Source organism: Thunnus thynnus, chromosome 18 (assembly GCF_963924715.1).
Source record: "Thunnus thynnus chromosome 18, fThuThy2.1, whole genome shotgun sequence".
NCBI lineage: Eukaryota > Metazoa > Chordata > Actinopteri > Scombriformes > Scombridae > Thunnus > Thunnus thynnus.
Genome location: NC_089534.1, coordinates 5,281,516 through 5,296,656, shown reverse-complemented (window position 1 = coordinate 5,296,656; position 15,141 = coordinate 5,281,516). Strand labels below are relative to the sequence as shown.

Genomic DNA, 15,141 nt, shown 5'->3' with positions numbered 1-15,141 from the left:
CTGCTTTGATCATTTTGAACTGATGTCTCAGTTTTATTCAGTTATTAAATCAGACGTTAAAACTCTCCAATAAAACTCATCCAACTGCATTCATGCAGACGTCTTCTGATTGGTCGTCAGCCGCTTTCACATTTTGAATAAAGAGATTCAGATTATTTCACATTTTAACTGGAAGTTTAAGAAGTTTTTAAGTGGAATCTGATTTACAAAAGTCAGTATCAGGAAACTGATGAGTCAGCAGGATTTTATTCTGAAATGAAATGAAGAGACTGAAAACTTTGATTTCAAACTCCAGCAGCTGGTAAAAAGCTGCTCCTGTTGAGTTTTGTTTGTTTTATTTAGTTTAAACTGAACAGTCTGATATTGACCAGTTGAACCAGTGAAGAGTCTGCTGATGGTTTTGGTTTTATTTGTCCAGGTTTTGATTTCAGCCAAATACAACAAAGATGAAAGAAATGTAGTTTGATGCTGCAACGATTAATCAATTAGTCGCTTGACATAAATATTGATAATTGAATAATCATAAGTTTTCAAGCAAAATGCAAAACAATCACTGATTCAAAAATTAATGACTGTAAATGTAATATTTTGGAGTTTTTGGACAAATTAAGACATTTGACGACGTCTCTGTTGACTCAGGATTTTATGTTTGTTTTATCACAGTTTTCTGATGTTTTATTGCCCAAATAATGAATCAATTTACCATAAAAGTCAGATTAATAAATAATAAAACATAATTGTTAGTTGCAATCGTAGTTCACAGCCTTGAAAAATGATATTTAATCTGACTTTCTAGAAGTGTTACTGTGGATACTCCTCTGATAATAAATCAGGACTTTTTCTTCCATAGAAAGTAGTTTTAATCATTTTTAAAATCTTGTACTTTGGGTGAACTGAACCTTTAACGAGGCTGCTCGGTGGACAAAAAAAACACATTTTCAAAATAAAATATGTTTACGAGTTTGATAAAGGTTTCAGTTCCTGTTTATTTTTAAAACCTCCACAAGCAAAGAAATGTCCAAAATTTAGAGTAAAAAACATCAAAAACCACTTTTGTTTTTACTGTATATTTAAATAAAGTGATGATAAAATTATATTTCAATCATTTTAGGAAAATGTATGTAATTGATTTGTTTTATTTAAATGTTTCTGTTCATGTCTAATGATTATAAAGCTGTAATATTATTTCAAACATGTTATTTTTGTGTGTTTTCAGGGCTACAACTCGGGCAGAGGTTACCCTCCTCCTCCTCCCTCCAGAAGATATAACTGGAACTAAAACTCACTGTCTGTTGGACTTTACTATTTCTAGAGGAAACGTCATCTTTTTTTCATTTTATTGTCGTCTTGTACAATGAAAATTTTTTTTCTTTTTATTCTACTTTAAAAAAAAAAAAGGCTTATTAGGTAACCTGTGATTTTTAAGATGATCGCCTGTAAAACTTGTAAAATACAAGTGAGTGTTGAGCTCTAATGTCCCAGTTTGTTTACTTCTGAGAGAAATGATTCATGTGTTTTAAAGAAAATGTGAAATGAAAGAAAAAAAAACAACCAAACACTGATGTTGAGATTATATTTGTTTTACAGAAATATGTCTTTTATCTTCAGGTAAAAGGAAATTATTTTTAAAATAAATTCGACTCTAAATTCAGAAGCAAAAAAACATTTTAAAATTATGTTTTAATAAATTTGCAAAAAAAAAAAAAAAAATCAAGATTTCTTCACAAAAAGAAAAGTGAACATCTTGAGTAGTTTTTAGATTGAACTGCAGCAGGTTTTACTGCAGAATATCTGATAGATGGAGCTTTTTGTTTGTTTTTTGGTGAATATTTGGGAACATTAAGCGTCACACATCCCGTCTTTATACCGGAGATTCACACCTGCTGTCAATTATTTTTTTGAAAGCACAGAAAAATAGAAAATGTTTGCTTCAGGCTCCACAGAAAAAAGAAAAAAAAACAGTAAAATGTCCAAAATGAAAATATCATTTATTCAGTCGTGGAAACAAATTAAAATCAACTTTAACAAAGAAAAATTGTTTGACTTCCTTCTAATTATTTCTCGATTTGTGAAATTTTAAACGGCTGTAAATGTCTTTTTTTTCTCTCACACCGGCCTCTATTGCTTCACCTTGTATCACATAGAAACCTGCAATAATTTAATTAGTGGTAGAAGTGAGCGGGAAGCACAGTGAGCTTCCTCAGTCTCCACTCTCACGCTTCAGATTTTGTGTTTTTGTTTCCTGACCTTTTAAACGCAGCAGCGATCACATCTGTCAACAACAAATATTTCGCCTTGAAGAGGGAGAAAGTAATAACATTATCAGCAACATTCAGCCCAGGTTCAAGCCTTTTAATATACAATTTATTTTTGCACTTTAATGCCCAAAAACCACTGAGCCAAGTGTTTTTTTTTTTCAGTCCCGGTGTGCGTAAAGGAACCAGAGCTTTACGCACGGAAACATATATATATATAAAAAAAACAGTCCTCCAGCCGGTTCTCCCAAAAAATCCAACCCGGGAATGACATCCCCCAGGCCCGATCCCGCCTGTCAACATGCCGGTATCCCTACCAAGTTCTCCCGTATAGTAAATTGGAGCCGATCATGCTGTTGGTGTACTCAATGAGCGCCGCGTCCGTCTGGGTCATGTTGATCTGACCGTGCAGTCCCATCGGCGGACTGGGGGACAAATCCTCCAGCTCCTCCGTGGACGACAGCTGGTTCACCTGTTGCTGCTGCTGCTGCTGCTGCTGCTGCTGCGGGGTCGCGGTCAAGACCTCACCCGAGCTGCTCTGTCGGTTCTCGGTCTGGTTGGAGCCGCTGGAGTCGGCCCTGCAGGCCTTACCGTTCTTGGAGAGGACCGGGGAAGCGGAAGAGGAGCGGCGGCTGGTGGCGCACAGGCCTCCGCCGCCGCCTCCTCCGCCGCCGCCGCTTCCGTCCTGCTGCAGCTGCTGGGTAGCTTTGTCTTTAACCTGCCGCTTCAGCTTGTAGCGGTGGTTCTGGAACCAGATCTTGACCTGGTTCGGGGTGAGGTGGATCAGCCCGGCCAGATGCTCCCTCTCCGGGGCTGACAGGTACTTCTGCTGCTTGAAGCGCCGCTCCAGCTCGTACACCTGCGCCTGAGAGAAGAGAACCCTCCGCTTCCGGCGCGGCGCGGCGTGAAGCGTCACCATGGACTTGGCGGTGGAGTCCATCCCGGCCAGGCTGCCCACCATCCCGGACATGTTCATCCCGGCGGAGGGGCCCATGAATCTGGAAACTTAGAGGAGCAATAATCAAGACGAACTCAGTGAAGAGTTTAAAGTCAAGAAAACATTAAACATCGTTTATCACATCCTCATATTTATCAGCAAACATCCGGTTCTTCCAGTAAAATGCTGATGAATTTAGAGCCTCTTTGAAAAAAATAAATTCATTTAAATTTTTGATTAAAGTACATTTAGAAATAAGTAAAAATTAACGGAAAATAAGTTCACCTCTTGCTTTTTACTATAAAAGTTTCCGGGTTATATCCAATCAGGCCTATCAGTAAAAATATCAGCTATTAATTATTAACGGCTTAAAATGAATGTTGATATTAAGACTTCACAATATAGACACTTTATAGTCAGTATATTGTGATATAAATGGCATTAATTACTGTAATTACGCACTTTAAATAACGATAAACTTTGAAAATTAAATTGCTTTAAAAGCTTAATTCTGAAAAGGCCGGATGTGATTGTTCAAACACACTTTAGAAACAAAAAAAATAAATAAAATCTATCGAGCTTAAAAGTGAGAGGCCGAACTATCAGGCCACATTTTCTTTCTTTCTTTTTTTTTTTTACAGAATTTAAAAACAAACTTTTAATTCAGACTCTTCTTACTTGTCGGGTATCTGGGCTCCGGGTTGCTGTACCACGCCGCCGCCGCCGCCGCTCCTCCGCTCCTCACCGTCTCCTGGTACGACGGCAGGTCTCCGACGTTCCCGATGCCGCCGTTGCAGAACCCTCCGACGGCCCCGGAGAACTGTGGCACCCCGTGGGACACATGATAGGGCCCTCCGGGGCCCAGAGCGGCGGCCGCTGCGCTGGCCGAGGCTGAGGAAGAGGAGGAGGATGAGGATGAAGAGGAGGAGGACAGGTGGTGATGGTGATGGTGGTGGTGATGATGGTGGAGATGAGGTGGCTGATGTTGTTGCGGCTGCTGTTGATGCTGCATACCCGGCTGGGAGACTTGCTGCTGCCGGTAGGCGCCCAGCGGGGTCCCGAGGCTCCCCGCAGCGGGATCCATACCTCCAAACCTCCGGTAGCTGTCCTCCATCGGGCTCAAAATGTCTGTCACTGAGAAGGGAGTGGAGTGCTTTGGGCTCAATGACATGGTGCGGCCACCCCCCGTGCCCTCCGGTGCGCTGCTGCCTCTGGCTGGATGCGGTCGGGTCTGTCCGGCGTCCCCCTCCCTCCCTCCGGGCTTCTTGCTGCCTCTGTCTCCCTGGGAAGAAGTCCAGCTGATCGGCTGCAGGAGGAGACGAGTTGCCCTTATCCCGCTGGACTCAGACACCAACACATGGAGGGGCGGAGCGACGCGAGCTCAGCAGCCAACAATGACAAGTGACATGACAGAGGTAAGTGGAGAAAATGGTTTGGACCTACTTTCTTCTTCTTCTGCTGCTGCTGTTTGGTTGGCAAGGTTTGACCAAAGCAAGGCGCGCGTGCAGACAGAAACCTCAAATTCCTTCAAACTCACAGATCTGTCTGATGGAGAATCATTAAAGTGCATTTTCTTTTTGAAACAACCTCACATACATTATCTAAGTGTATTAAACATTACTGCAATCCGGTCTTAATGAGCTGAAATCAGCTGTCAGGCCACCAACTGTTAGATGGTCATTATTATCGATATTAGAAGAATATTTGCAGGTATAAAAGATGTTTTCCTGTCTCAACTTCAGTCTGACATCTTGTTTTCTTTGACAGATACATTCAGAAGTTTTTCGCTCTAACTTGTCTGTTGTCTCAGTTTCATTTCCAATTATGTTCTGATCTGAACGGCTGCTCGACCGGAAGCTTCAGTTACAGGTTTCTATTCTGCAGGAGTCACCGGATACTAACTTCACTCTTTATAAAGCTTATTCGAGTTTCTTCCTGCAGAGCAAACTGAGAAAAGTTTAAATGTTTGTTATGTGGAGTTAATTTAATTCTAATGTTTGATTTAAACTCTCTTGTCAACAAACATGGCGCTAAAAAAGCGCTTTGTTTACGTTTTTCTGCGATATTTTAATTGTTTAACTCGATATTAACTCAGAACCTGACAGACAAACAGCAGTGTTGTTAACTCTTCACAATCTGCAACAAGCAAAGTTCACACAATAAAAAGTTTCCGCTTTAAAACAGAAAAGCTCATGAAAAATATCAAATGTTTTACTTGTGACGTTTCATGTATGAAGATATTGAACAGTTTTCATTTATTTGCCTTTAAACACATATTTTCTTCTTCTACGCTGAGTTATCAGAGTGAATTTCTGTTTTTATTTCTACGCAAATTAGTATTTCATTTAGCAGGCCTGTTTATGCTCTATAGCCTAATGACCTCCTAAATATTATTCATGTATTATTATCTGTTTTATTTAATCTAAGGCCCAGTGCATGATTATAAAATGTTTATTATAGTTTCTGAATTGTATAATATTCCTTTAACATCTCACTAACATTCATTTGTTTTCTCTTTTCACTGACTACAGCTACATTTTACTAGTTATATTTATTTATGATTATTGTATTTATCATCAATATACGTCTGTTTTATTCTAACGAGAGTTTAAAGGAACATTACACATAACTCCAAGAAAAAAATATAATTATATAAAAATAACTCATTTTCGTAAAACTATTGACTTAAATCTATTAATTATGAATTGATCAACTGCTTTTTTTTCCTAATTATGAATTCTGGTTCACAGTTCTGACATTAAATTGTACTTTAATGGTTTTTTATTCAGAAGAAACTTTATGTTTAAACTTTTTCACCTCGTGTTGTTTTAGCTCTCTCCGTGTTTCAGGTTCCTCGTGGACAACAATCCACCTTTTACGCTCACGTGCAGGTTGAGTTCAGTCCTCGCGCTGACTGCTCTCAGTCCGAGCAGCCAATCACCTGCTGACCTGCTGCATCACCGTCACGTCACTGCGCTTTGTAGTTTTCCGGCGGCGGATTAAAAACGAGCCGCTGCTGCTCTCCGGTGAGCGGATCAGCTGCGGGACCGACCGGGACCGGAGAGCACGCGGACTCACCGGGGAGCAGGAGGACCCACCGGGGACGGAAACACCAGGGAGAAATCCTCCAGGTTTACTGTAAGGACTCGTGGAGCTGATGTTTACAGGGATTTATTACAGTAGAATATGATGATTTAATGTGAATTAAACTGAGGAGCGTTTTTAACTCTTATATTCTTTCATATCTCTATCTATCTACTTGTTTCTGATGGTTTCACTTACAGTGTCTCTGATACTGACTTAACTATAAGCTACTAAATAATGTTCTTTAATTCTTATAATATCCATATAGAGACTAATAATTAGTCCACAATAAGTTTGTCATGTTAATGAGTGTTTAACCTCAAAGTGTTTTGAACTTTTATAATATATTCTTTATCACTATAATGTTACAGAGGATTCTTTGTGCCTCTGGTACTCTAAAGTTTAATCTCCTTTTTACTGTTATTAATTATTATGTCTTCATACCGCTGACTTAATTATTATGTTTTTTTTAGTTCTTATTAGAATATTCCTGCAGAGTCTGTGGTGTCTTAATGAGTGTTTAACATCTTACTATACAGTGTTTTTAACTTTTACAGTATATCACTATAATTTTATGGTGACCTCTTGGTGCCTCTGGTACAGAGCTAAATAAGCTGCTTTAATATTTGTTTTAATGTCCCCTCCACTATATACTTTTAGTGTGTTTTATCTATAGATTTTATTTTCTTCTGTGTAAAGCGACTTTGAGTACCTTGAAAAGCGCAAATATAAAGTAAAAGTCTGGTGATTTATATTTTTCTTATTGTTCAATCTCAAGTGAAGAGCTAAACCAACGTTGAACTGATCTTATAAGTATTGTGTGCAGAGCTGCAGTGATGAGTCAAGTAGTTTATTTATATTATTGGTTTGTCTTTTTTTTTTTTTTTTTTTTAAAAAGGAAAAAATACCAAAATACTCTTGTTTCACTTTTGTTAATATGAATATTTTTGGGTTATGAACTATTGGTTGGGCTTTTGCAAACATGTTTCAACATTGTCTGACATTTAATGGACCAAAAAACTAATTGATTAATCGATAAAATTAGTTGGTTAGTTGCAGCCCTTAGTGGGGGTATAAAGCCTGATATATCTTATTCCTCTGTGCCGTAGACCTCCACTGTTGTCCAAGAACTATTAAAAACACGTCATTGAGCCACACCGCTGCACTTGGTGACATGTTCCTTCATTATGAAGAGTTTGGTTTGTTTAGAAACGGCTCCAAATACTAATAACAGAGATCATGTTTTCAGTCTCCAGAGAGTAGTTCTGTGTAAGACACGGGGCGGGAATGTGGTTCTGTTTACAACTCAGCTAGCTTGTTATGCTACATATCACAACCTCTTGACTTTGTACTGAAGTTGTTGGAGAAATTTACAATACAGCACAAAGTCCAGCCGTTTCTAAAAGAACTAATGTGACCAAACTCTTTATAATGAAGGAACATGTCACCCAGTGCAGCAATGAGGCTCACTGATGCGTTTTTAATAGTTTTTGGACAACAGCAGAGGTCTACAGCACAGAGGAATAAGATATATCAAACTTTATACACGCATACAATACTTGTTAGTGGATCAATTCATTGTTGACAGTAAGAAAAATAAAGTAAATCAGCAGCCTTAGCCTTTAAATGTAATAGTTTATTGATGATACAGTAGTTTATAGTAAGTTAACCTGCATGGCTGCACTTTTTTTTATCCTTATTAATGTTTTTAGTGAGTTTATGATGACATCAGTACATAAAAATGTGTTTAAACATCTATTTATTATATTTCTGTAGCTGTCTGCTGTGTGTATTGTCTCATCAAGCTGCTATTTTACCTCCTCTGATATTAACTGTTCCTGCACAGTGTTGCTGCTGAGAAAAAGAAACTTCAGTCTGCACAGAACAGAGCAGCAGGTTCGTTCTTCACTGTACTGTGAAAATGTTTAAACTGTGGAGGTGAAATTAAAATCAAGTAACAATCAACACACACTAAGAAAACAAAGACTCTTCTGTTTTCTGTCTTCTGAGCTTCTTCTGCCTTTCAAAAAGTCACAAACCACAGATGTTACTTTTGTTTTTGTGGTTTTGGAACATTTTTGGACAATTTTGAATAACACGTTATTTTAATCTTCCTTATTAAGCATTTTTAAGAACTAATATAAACAATTCATAAATTGATAATAACACTATAGTGTAGTTGGAAACAGATACAAATATATATTTAAGTGTTTATTAATGTCTTTGTTAACTATAACTCCACTATTGATGACTGGTGCATAAACAGTTAATAAATGATCGATAACGATGTAATATATTGGTAATAAGGAGTTTTAAACATGCCTATAAACTGCTTAACTCTGCAGAAATGCTTTATAACACTGTAATCAGCCACAATATAAATATCTTATCTTTGTTTTTATTCTAATTTTCTTATTTTCTGATTTATATATTTGTCTTGTTTGGCTCTTTCTTGTTTTATTGATCAATATTGTTTTAAATTGCGGTTTGTTGCTGTTGTCTGGACTCCGGGAGGATGAAAGACTACTTTTTTGAAGCTGATTGGGAAAATAAAGAATAAAGACTTCAGTTATTCTACAGTAAATTATTGAATATTTAACACTTGATGGTGCTTCCACAAATGCATTCATATCAGATTTATTGATAGCTGCTGTATTCTTTAGGAAGTTATTGAACTTGTAGATCTTAATGGTGTTTATTTATCTCCTGTAGAGACTTATGTGTCTTTGGAACTTGTTCAAGTGTTATTTCTATTATATTGCATTATGTTATTTTCATAATTTTCCTATAATGAGTTTATGGTGATTTTGTTGCACGAATGACTTTTAGCTCTCCTCTAACAGCTTACAACACGCTTAAGGATGTTTTTTAGTTATTGTATAATAATATTTCTATAAAAACTAATAATTAGTCTAAATTGAGTTTATTGTATCTTATTGTGTGTTTACCATCTTACTTAAAAGTGGGACTACATGTTGCCTCCATTCGTTGGCTTTCTAATATTATTATGCGATAATATTACAAAAACTAACTTTTTTACTTAAGTAAAAATTGCAGTATCACCTTGTAAAAATTCTCAATTTCAAGTAAATGCATTAAAAATAAGAAGTGTTATCAGAAAGATGCACTTTAAGCATCAGAATTAAAAGTATGCAGGAGAATGTCAGCTGTCGTTTTATTATTTTAATATTTCTGACTCGTACACCCTCAGAGCTGCAGCTATAGAGGACGATGTGATCATGTTCTGCATTGTTACTTTTTTAATTACATTTAGGGGTTTTATGTTGTATTTATAATTAAAAATGTACACACAATGGTAAGTTTTACAAGCTCATTGCAGTAGTTTTAGACTCAGTAAAATAAAACGTGAATAAAGGAGTCGACATTTCTGTATTTTTTCCACCAGAATTTTGTTCCTGGTGGTTTGGACTCTGTATGTTGCATTTAAACTCCTCACTGTACTCTTCAATGCCGAGTTTCACCCTTAACACTGAAAAAAGTGTTTTTCTTCTTGTTCCTTCAGTTGGATGTTTGAGCTTCACTGTGCAGATTGATAAAATATCTGCAGAGTTTATTTTCACATTCATCTGCTGAAGGTGGAAAGTTTCTCTGAGCTCGCTGAAAATCAGATTTTTAAGGGGCGGGCTTACAAGCATGATGTGTGACATCACAAATAGTTTGGAGCCAATCACGGTCCAGTATGCAACTTACACAAGTGTGATGTGGAAACTTGACGCCTCCGGTGCACAAACACTGAGGATGGACTTTACAGTGAAGTAGGAGACATCTTGTGTCCAGCAGTTAAACTTTGAAATGAAAAATATTTACATATTCATAGATTCTGGAATTTTTAATGAGGGAGAAGAACTAGATGTCATTTTAAGGATTTTAACAAGATCTTTAACTTTTTTTGTGTGGAAAATCTGTATCAGACGCAAATTCTTATTGAAAGTTGAGTATTTTACATACATCTTAAAACAGGTCTGAAAGGGGATCTTTAACTTTAAAGCTACAGTCCCCGACCAAACACCAGCTACCCGGACCTCCTTCGATCTCTTTAGAACCAGTTATGACTCTTTTCTGTACTGCAGTCTGGTTTAACTGAACAAAGAAAGAACCGTTATAAACCGGACAGAAAATATCTGTAAATAAGAAAAGCATTCACACCTCAAAAGGCTTCATCCTTTGATTTACATGCTGCTTAATTCAACCATAAGGTGAGTGAACATTTTTGTTATTTAACTCATTTTTTATTTTCAAATGCAGGATCAAAACTTAAAGCATAGACACGTACACTGTCACCTTGAACTCCCCCCCCCCCCCCACCACACACACACATCCTCCCCAACCCTCCCACATCTTCCCTCTACCATCCACCACATACAGCTTACATAACCTACTTGCATTCTACATTCTTGCATGGTTGCTGCAAGTAAAAGTAAGTTCAATAATCGTGGCAAAAAAATAGGAAATAACAGAAAAATATGAGGGAAAGAAAAAAATGTTATAAATAAAGCAGGAGTAGACAATGGTAGTATACAAAAAGACAACAGTTCAATAATTATCTATGATCAGGCATAATTATACTTTTAACAGGTCTCCATAGTTTATAAAATGTGAGTTTCTGTGTGTTTGAGTAATGAGTGATCAGTTCTATACAGTGCAGTTCCCGTAGTTTTTGTAACCGGATTGTATGAGTAGGAGGATCTGGATCTAACCAACGAATAGTGATACATTTGATAACTGCAGCAAATAGAATCTGAAGAAGATAAGTATGTTCTCATCTTTCAATACCATCTGGTATCACTCCACGTAGTGCTACTACAGGATGTTAAAACATCCCTGAGTGTCATAGATATGTCGTCCCAGTAGGTCTTAAGCTTTGGACATGCCCAGAATGTATGCACATAGTTAGCTGACACCTCCTCACATGTCCTCCAGCAAACACCAGACGTGGATTCATCAAATTTACATGTTATATAAGGTTTTCTGAAGAAGTGTACAATAAGTTTCCATCCAAACTCTCTCCATGTATTTGATCTGGTGTGTTCTCCAGAGCATATTTCATTCCAGGTCTCTGTGGGAACTGGTTCCAGTAATTTTCCTATTTTGTTTTAATATAGTAGGAGTCAATCTTATCCATTGTTAAAATGCACCACACATACAAGAAATGGTTTTGCCTTTCATCCATGTTTTTAACCCCTTAACTCCACAAGGATGCCGGCTTCCTCGGCTGACGTTACTGTGTTTCAGGAGCTGTGGCGGTCTCAGTTTTAAAGCTACAGTGAAGATTCTGGTATGATACTATGAAACTAGCTGACCTAAGACATCCATTGATATCAACCATGTTGTGTTAGCTTGTCGGGAAGGGGGCTAAGAAACGCTCCAAAGTTAGGCTAAATTTTGGTGAGGGAAAACCTGGCCTGGCCATTTTCAAAGGGGTCTCTTGACCTCTCACCTCAATATATCTGAATGAAAATGGGTTCTATAGGTACCCACAAGTCCTCTTTACAGACATGCCCACTTGATGCTAATTCCATGCAATTTTAGATGAAAAACATGCAGTTCTTTGCATGCAGTATAAATGTGTTATTTTCGCCTATTCTAAAAATTGTGTATTTGAATATTTCTGCATACTGGGGTCCCTAAACAGTCTTGGAATTGCAAAAACTGGATATGACTGAAAAGCTGAGACTCTTGTTGATTCAATGAGCCCAGTTGTATTCTTGTGTGATGATGTCAGTCTCCACAGTAGCCATTTATTTGTAATGAGACCAATTTTTGAAACTTGACCTCACTGTATAAAATGACCTATTGTTACCTCTAGGATAATCACAGCCACAGTGTTCAGAGGATGTATAGCTTTACTAGGTTATATTGACAATAAAGGGGTCTCTGAGAAATTACCGGAACAGAGGTGCTCGCCATCCAATCACCGCAAAATGCATTGTTTATGGTCATCATTTGTGACATAAAAAGGTTAGTTTGGTGATATTTTATGTTTTTATCATCAACAAATCCCATCAACAGACACAAAACCAACAATGTCTTAGTCTGTTTCTCTACTTTCTCAACACTGTCTGACTTCTCCACCCTGTCAAAGCTCATTAGTTCCTACTGAAGATGGAAACCAGTAATTTCCTCAAACAGCTGGACATTGTAGTTTTTAACAAACAAACAGGAGGAAATAGTGCATTTGTTGGGGACTATTTTCAGCAGCGGATGAATCCACATTTGGTGCTCTAGTGAGTGTTTCTGGCAGCAGGACGGTGTGTGTGGGAAACTACAGTGTGTGTATTCATGGTGATGAAGTGAAACATGTCGACCAGTGCAGCAGTTTGGCTCATTGATGTGTTTTTAATCATTTTTGGACAACAATGGAGGTCTACGGCACAGAAGAATAAAATATATCAGGCTTTATACACACACACAATACTTGTTAGTAGATCAGTTCATTGTTGGTTTGGATCCAAACATGAGATTTGGTGACAATAAGAAAAATATAGAAAATTGGCAGCCTTATCATTTAAATTGATGTGTTAATCTTGTTGAAATTTTACACTTAATCATATTTAAAATAGCATTAGGTTTACCTTAGCATTGTATCCCCTGACATTAGTGTGTTTTTCTATAATTAGCTTGTAGTCTCTGTTTGACTCTTGTTGGATCATTGTTGTTAAATTAACGCTTACAGTGTTAATGAGCTCAGTTCACAGAAATTTAGACAGCTGAACACAAAGTCTGTCCGCTCGATTAGCGACAAAAAGCGCACAATAAAACGTCTCTGAAATATGAACATAACACAAGAAATGCTTCAATTTAACGTTAATAACATCAGATAACACAGACAATACTTGTAAGTAGATTAATTTATTGTTGGTTTTGGTCTTTTTATTGGATTTGTTGACGACAATAAAAATATAGAATATCACTAGACTTATCTTTTAATATTCAGATGAATAATTATATTTTTGCATATTGGAATCAAAACAAAACCAAACACACCTGCACAGGTAACAATAAACAGGTAGACTGAAATGAAGAGGGTTTTAGGAGGTTTGGAGGCACCAAGCAGCAGATCAGTGAACGATCAGTTATCAGACATGAATCCAAAAATAAAGTCAAATTTCTGCTTAAATAATTAAAGTGAAAATACACATACAGGTTGTTATTAAATAACTTATTTTGATGTGTCAAGTACTGTCAGGCTCGGGGCATACATAACCTATAATGTACCGTGGAGGGCAGGAAGTCATCGATGTGGTTCAGTTTTTGTATGAAATAACGTCAGTCAGCAAATTGTGCAGCTGAATAACCTGACAGTTCAACACATTAACCTCTTCAACACATTTGTTCTCCACTCGAAGCTGAAATCCAAAACATTTTAGCAATCAAAATGCTGCTGCTCATGATAATGATGATGATGATGATGATGATGTGAAGAACTTTGTATTTCTGGGTCTATTCTGTTTGTTTTATTCTTTTCTCATAACCAAACATAGAAAATGTTTTTCTAAATTTGATCTGTTAATGTGCAACGTTGTAGCCTAATTAGCACCATTTACACTTTTTAAATTTTTTTTTATAGTTTTTGATGTTCGTGTGTGGATCATTTGCTCATTTAGTTCTAGTGAAAACAGGTGTGTATCATTAAGTCCTCCAAAAGGTGCAGTCACACTGGATTTCTCTCCCCCTTCATTTAAATGATAAGGAGGGTAAAAACCAGTTCACTTCTGGTCAGATATTGTCCCTCATTTGCAAAAACACAAGGCTGTTTAATTTACAACTTTGTAGAAAACGGTTAGCATGTTAGCTGTGTTAGCACTCGCAGTCTGTGCGTGTTTAAATCAGTGGACCTGCCATACAGCTCCTACAGCAAAGAAGAGAACAGTGGGTCATATCAGGCGGCATCTACCTTAAAGATGCTCCAACTGACCTCCATTCAAAAAGCCTCCACTTCTCTCTAGAAATACCCATGATTGTTTTCAACAAGTCATTATGGTCTCGATCTCTAAATTCAGGCCCTCTAATAAGTGTGCTAGTGGTCATTTTGGAAATTATTGCTCTGTCAAAAAGATCTGAAGACTTATAGTAGCTGTGATGTCTGCTGTGTGGGCGTTGATTGACAGCTGTGACTGACAGTTGGCTCACCTGCTGCTCTCCCCGGCTCCGGGACTCACACTGAGTCGGAGTATTCTTGCAATATTTCATTAATTTCAATGTTACTTGATTACGATACCTGCCCTGTTAGCACAATTTAGCTAAAGTAGCTAGTGTCAAAATGTGCACCGCTCGGTGTTCCCACTAAGCTAGTGTTAGCTTGGGTCCGAGGCGGCGGGGCATAATTGCAGAGCATGAAAGGCAACACCCTGTGCTCCATATTTGGAAGATCCTGCCTTCAAATAGAAAAGATGGCGCCGACCGTAGGCTGCAACTCAAACCAGAAAACATGATGAAAGTATGACATTTCTGTTTGTTTCATGTATTCTTGAGGAATCATTTAATCACAAAGTCTGTTTCTCTTTGCTTTTTATCCACACACCAACTTTTATACCTCAGCCAGGTGTATAACATGTTGCCATATTCAGACTTTTATTTTCTAAAAGGACAGATTCACAATTTTTCAAGTGTTTCTTAAAATACCATTCAGGTGTCATTATGAACACTGAACGAGGTTTTCCTCTCTGTAATCATTCCTCCTGTTCATACTGGCTATTGAAAGATCCCCGTCAAATGCGTTTCAATGTAAGTGATGGAGGCCAACATCCGTAGTGTGTCCGCACAGTCATTTTGTGCAACAATGCAATTGAAAGTTGATGTGAAGCTTATATGAGGCTTCAGCAGTCTGAGTTAGTCATATCAAGT

The 15,141-nt window shown here is 37.5% G+C and overlaps 2 protein-coding genes across 2 annotated transcripts in view; one reads left to right on the top strand and one right to left on the bottom strand.

The window, feature by feature from the left end:
- The window catches only part of xrn2 (5'-3' exoribonuclease 2), a 46,484-nt gene extending 44,749 nt beyond the window's left edge, over window positions 1-1,735 (top strand). The window contains exon 31 of the mRNA XM_067571820.1: window positions 1,217-1,735. Coding sequence (XP_067427921.1) covers window positions 1,217-1,279 — 63 coding nt within the window. The 3' untranslated portion in view covers window positions 1,280-1,735. The remainder of the gene's footprint in view (window positions 1-1,216) is intronic.
- A 70-nt stretch (window positions 1,736-1,805) lies between these two features.
- Window positions 1,806-5,020, bottom strand: nkx2.4b (NK2 homeobox 4b). The gene is made up of 2 exons (XM_067571821.1): window positions 3,871-5,020; window positions 1,806-3,260 (listed from the first exon to the last, which is right to left on the bottom strand). Exons 1-2 carry the CDS (start codon window positions 4,361-4,363, stop codon window positions 2,569-2,571), a joined length of 1,185 nt encoding a protein of 394 aa, XP_067427922.1. The 5' UTR covers window positions 4,364-5,020; the 3' UTR covers window positions 1,806-2,568.
- Between the last annotated feature and the right edge of the window lie 10,121 nt (window positions 5,021-15,141).

What these genes read in the sequence shown, in the direction of transcription:
- nkx2.4b (XM_067571821.1), bottom strand. Translation starts at nt 4,363, where the DNA reads ATGTCATTGAGCCCAAAGCACTCCACTCCCTTCTCAGTGACAGACATT. An exon ending in GGAGCCCAGATACCCGACAA is followed by an intron (nt 3,261 to 3,870) that starts GTAAGAAGAGTC and finishes TGCTCCTCTAAG; the next exon opens with TTTCCAGATTCATGGGCCCC.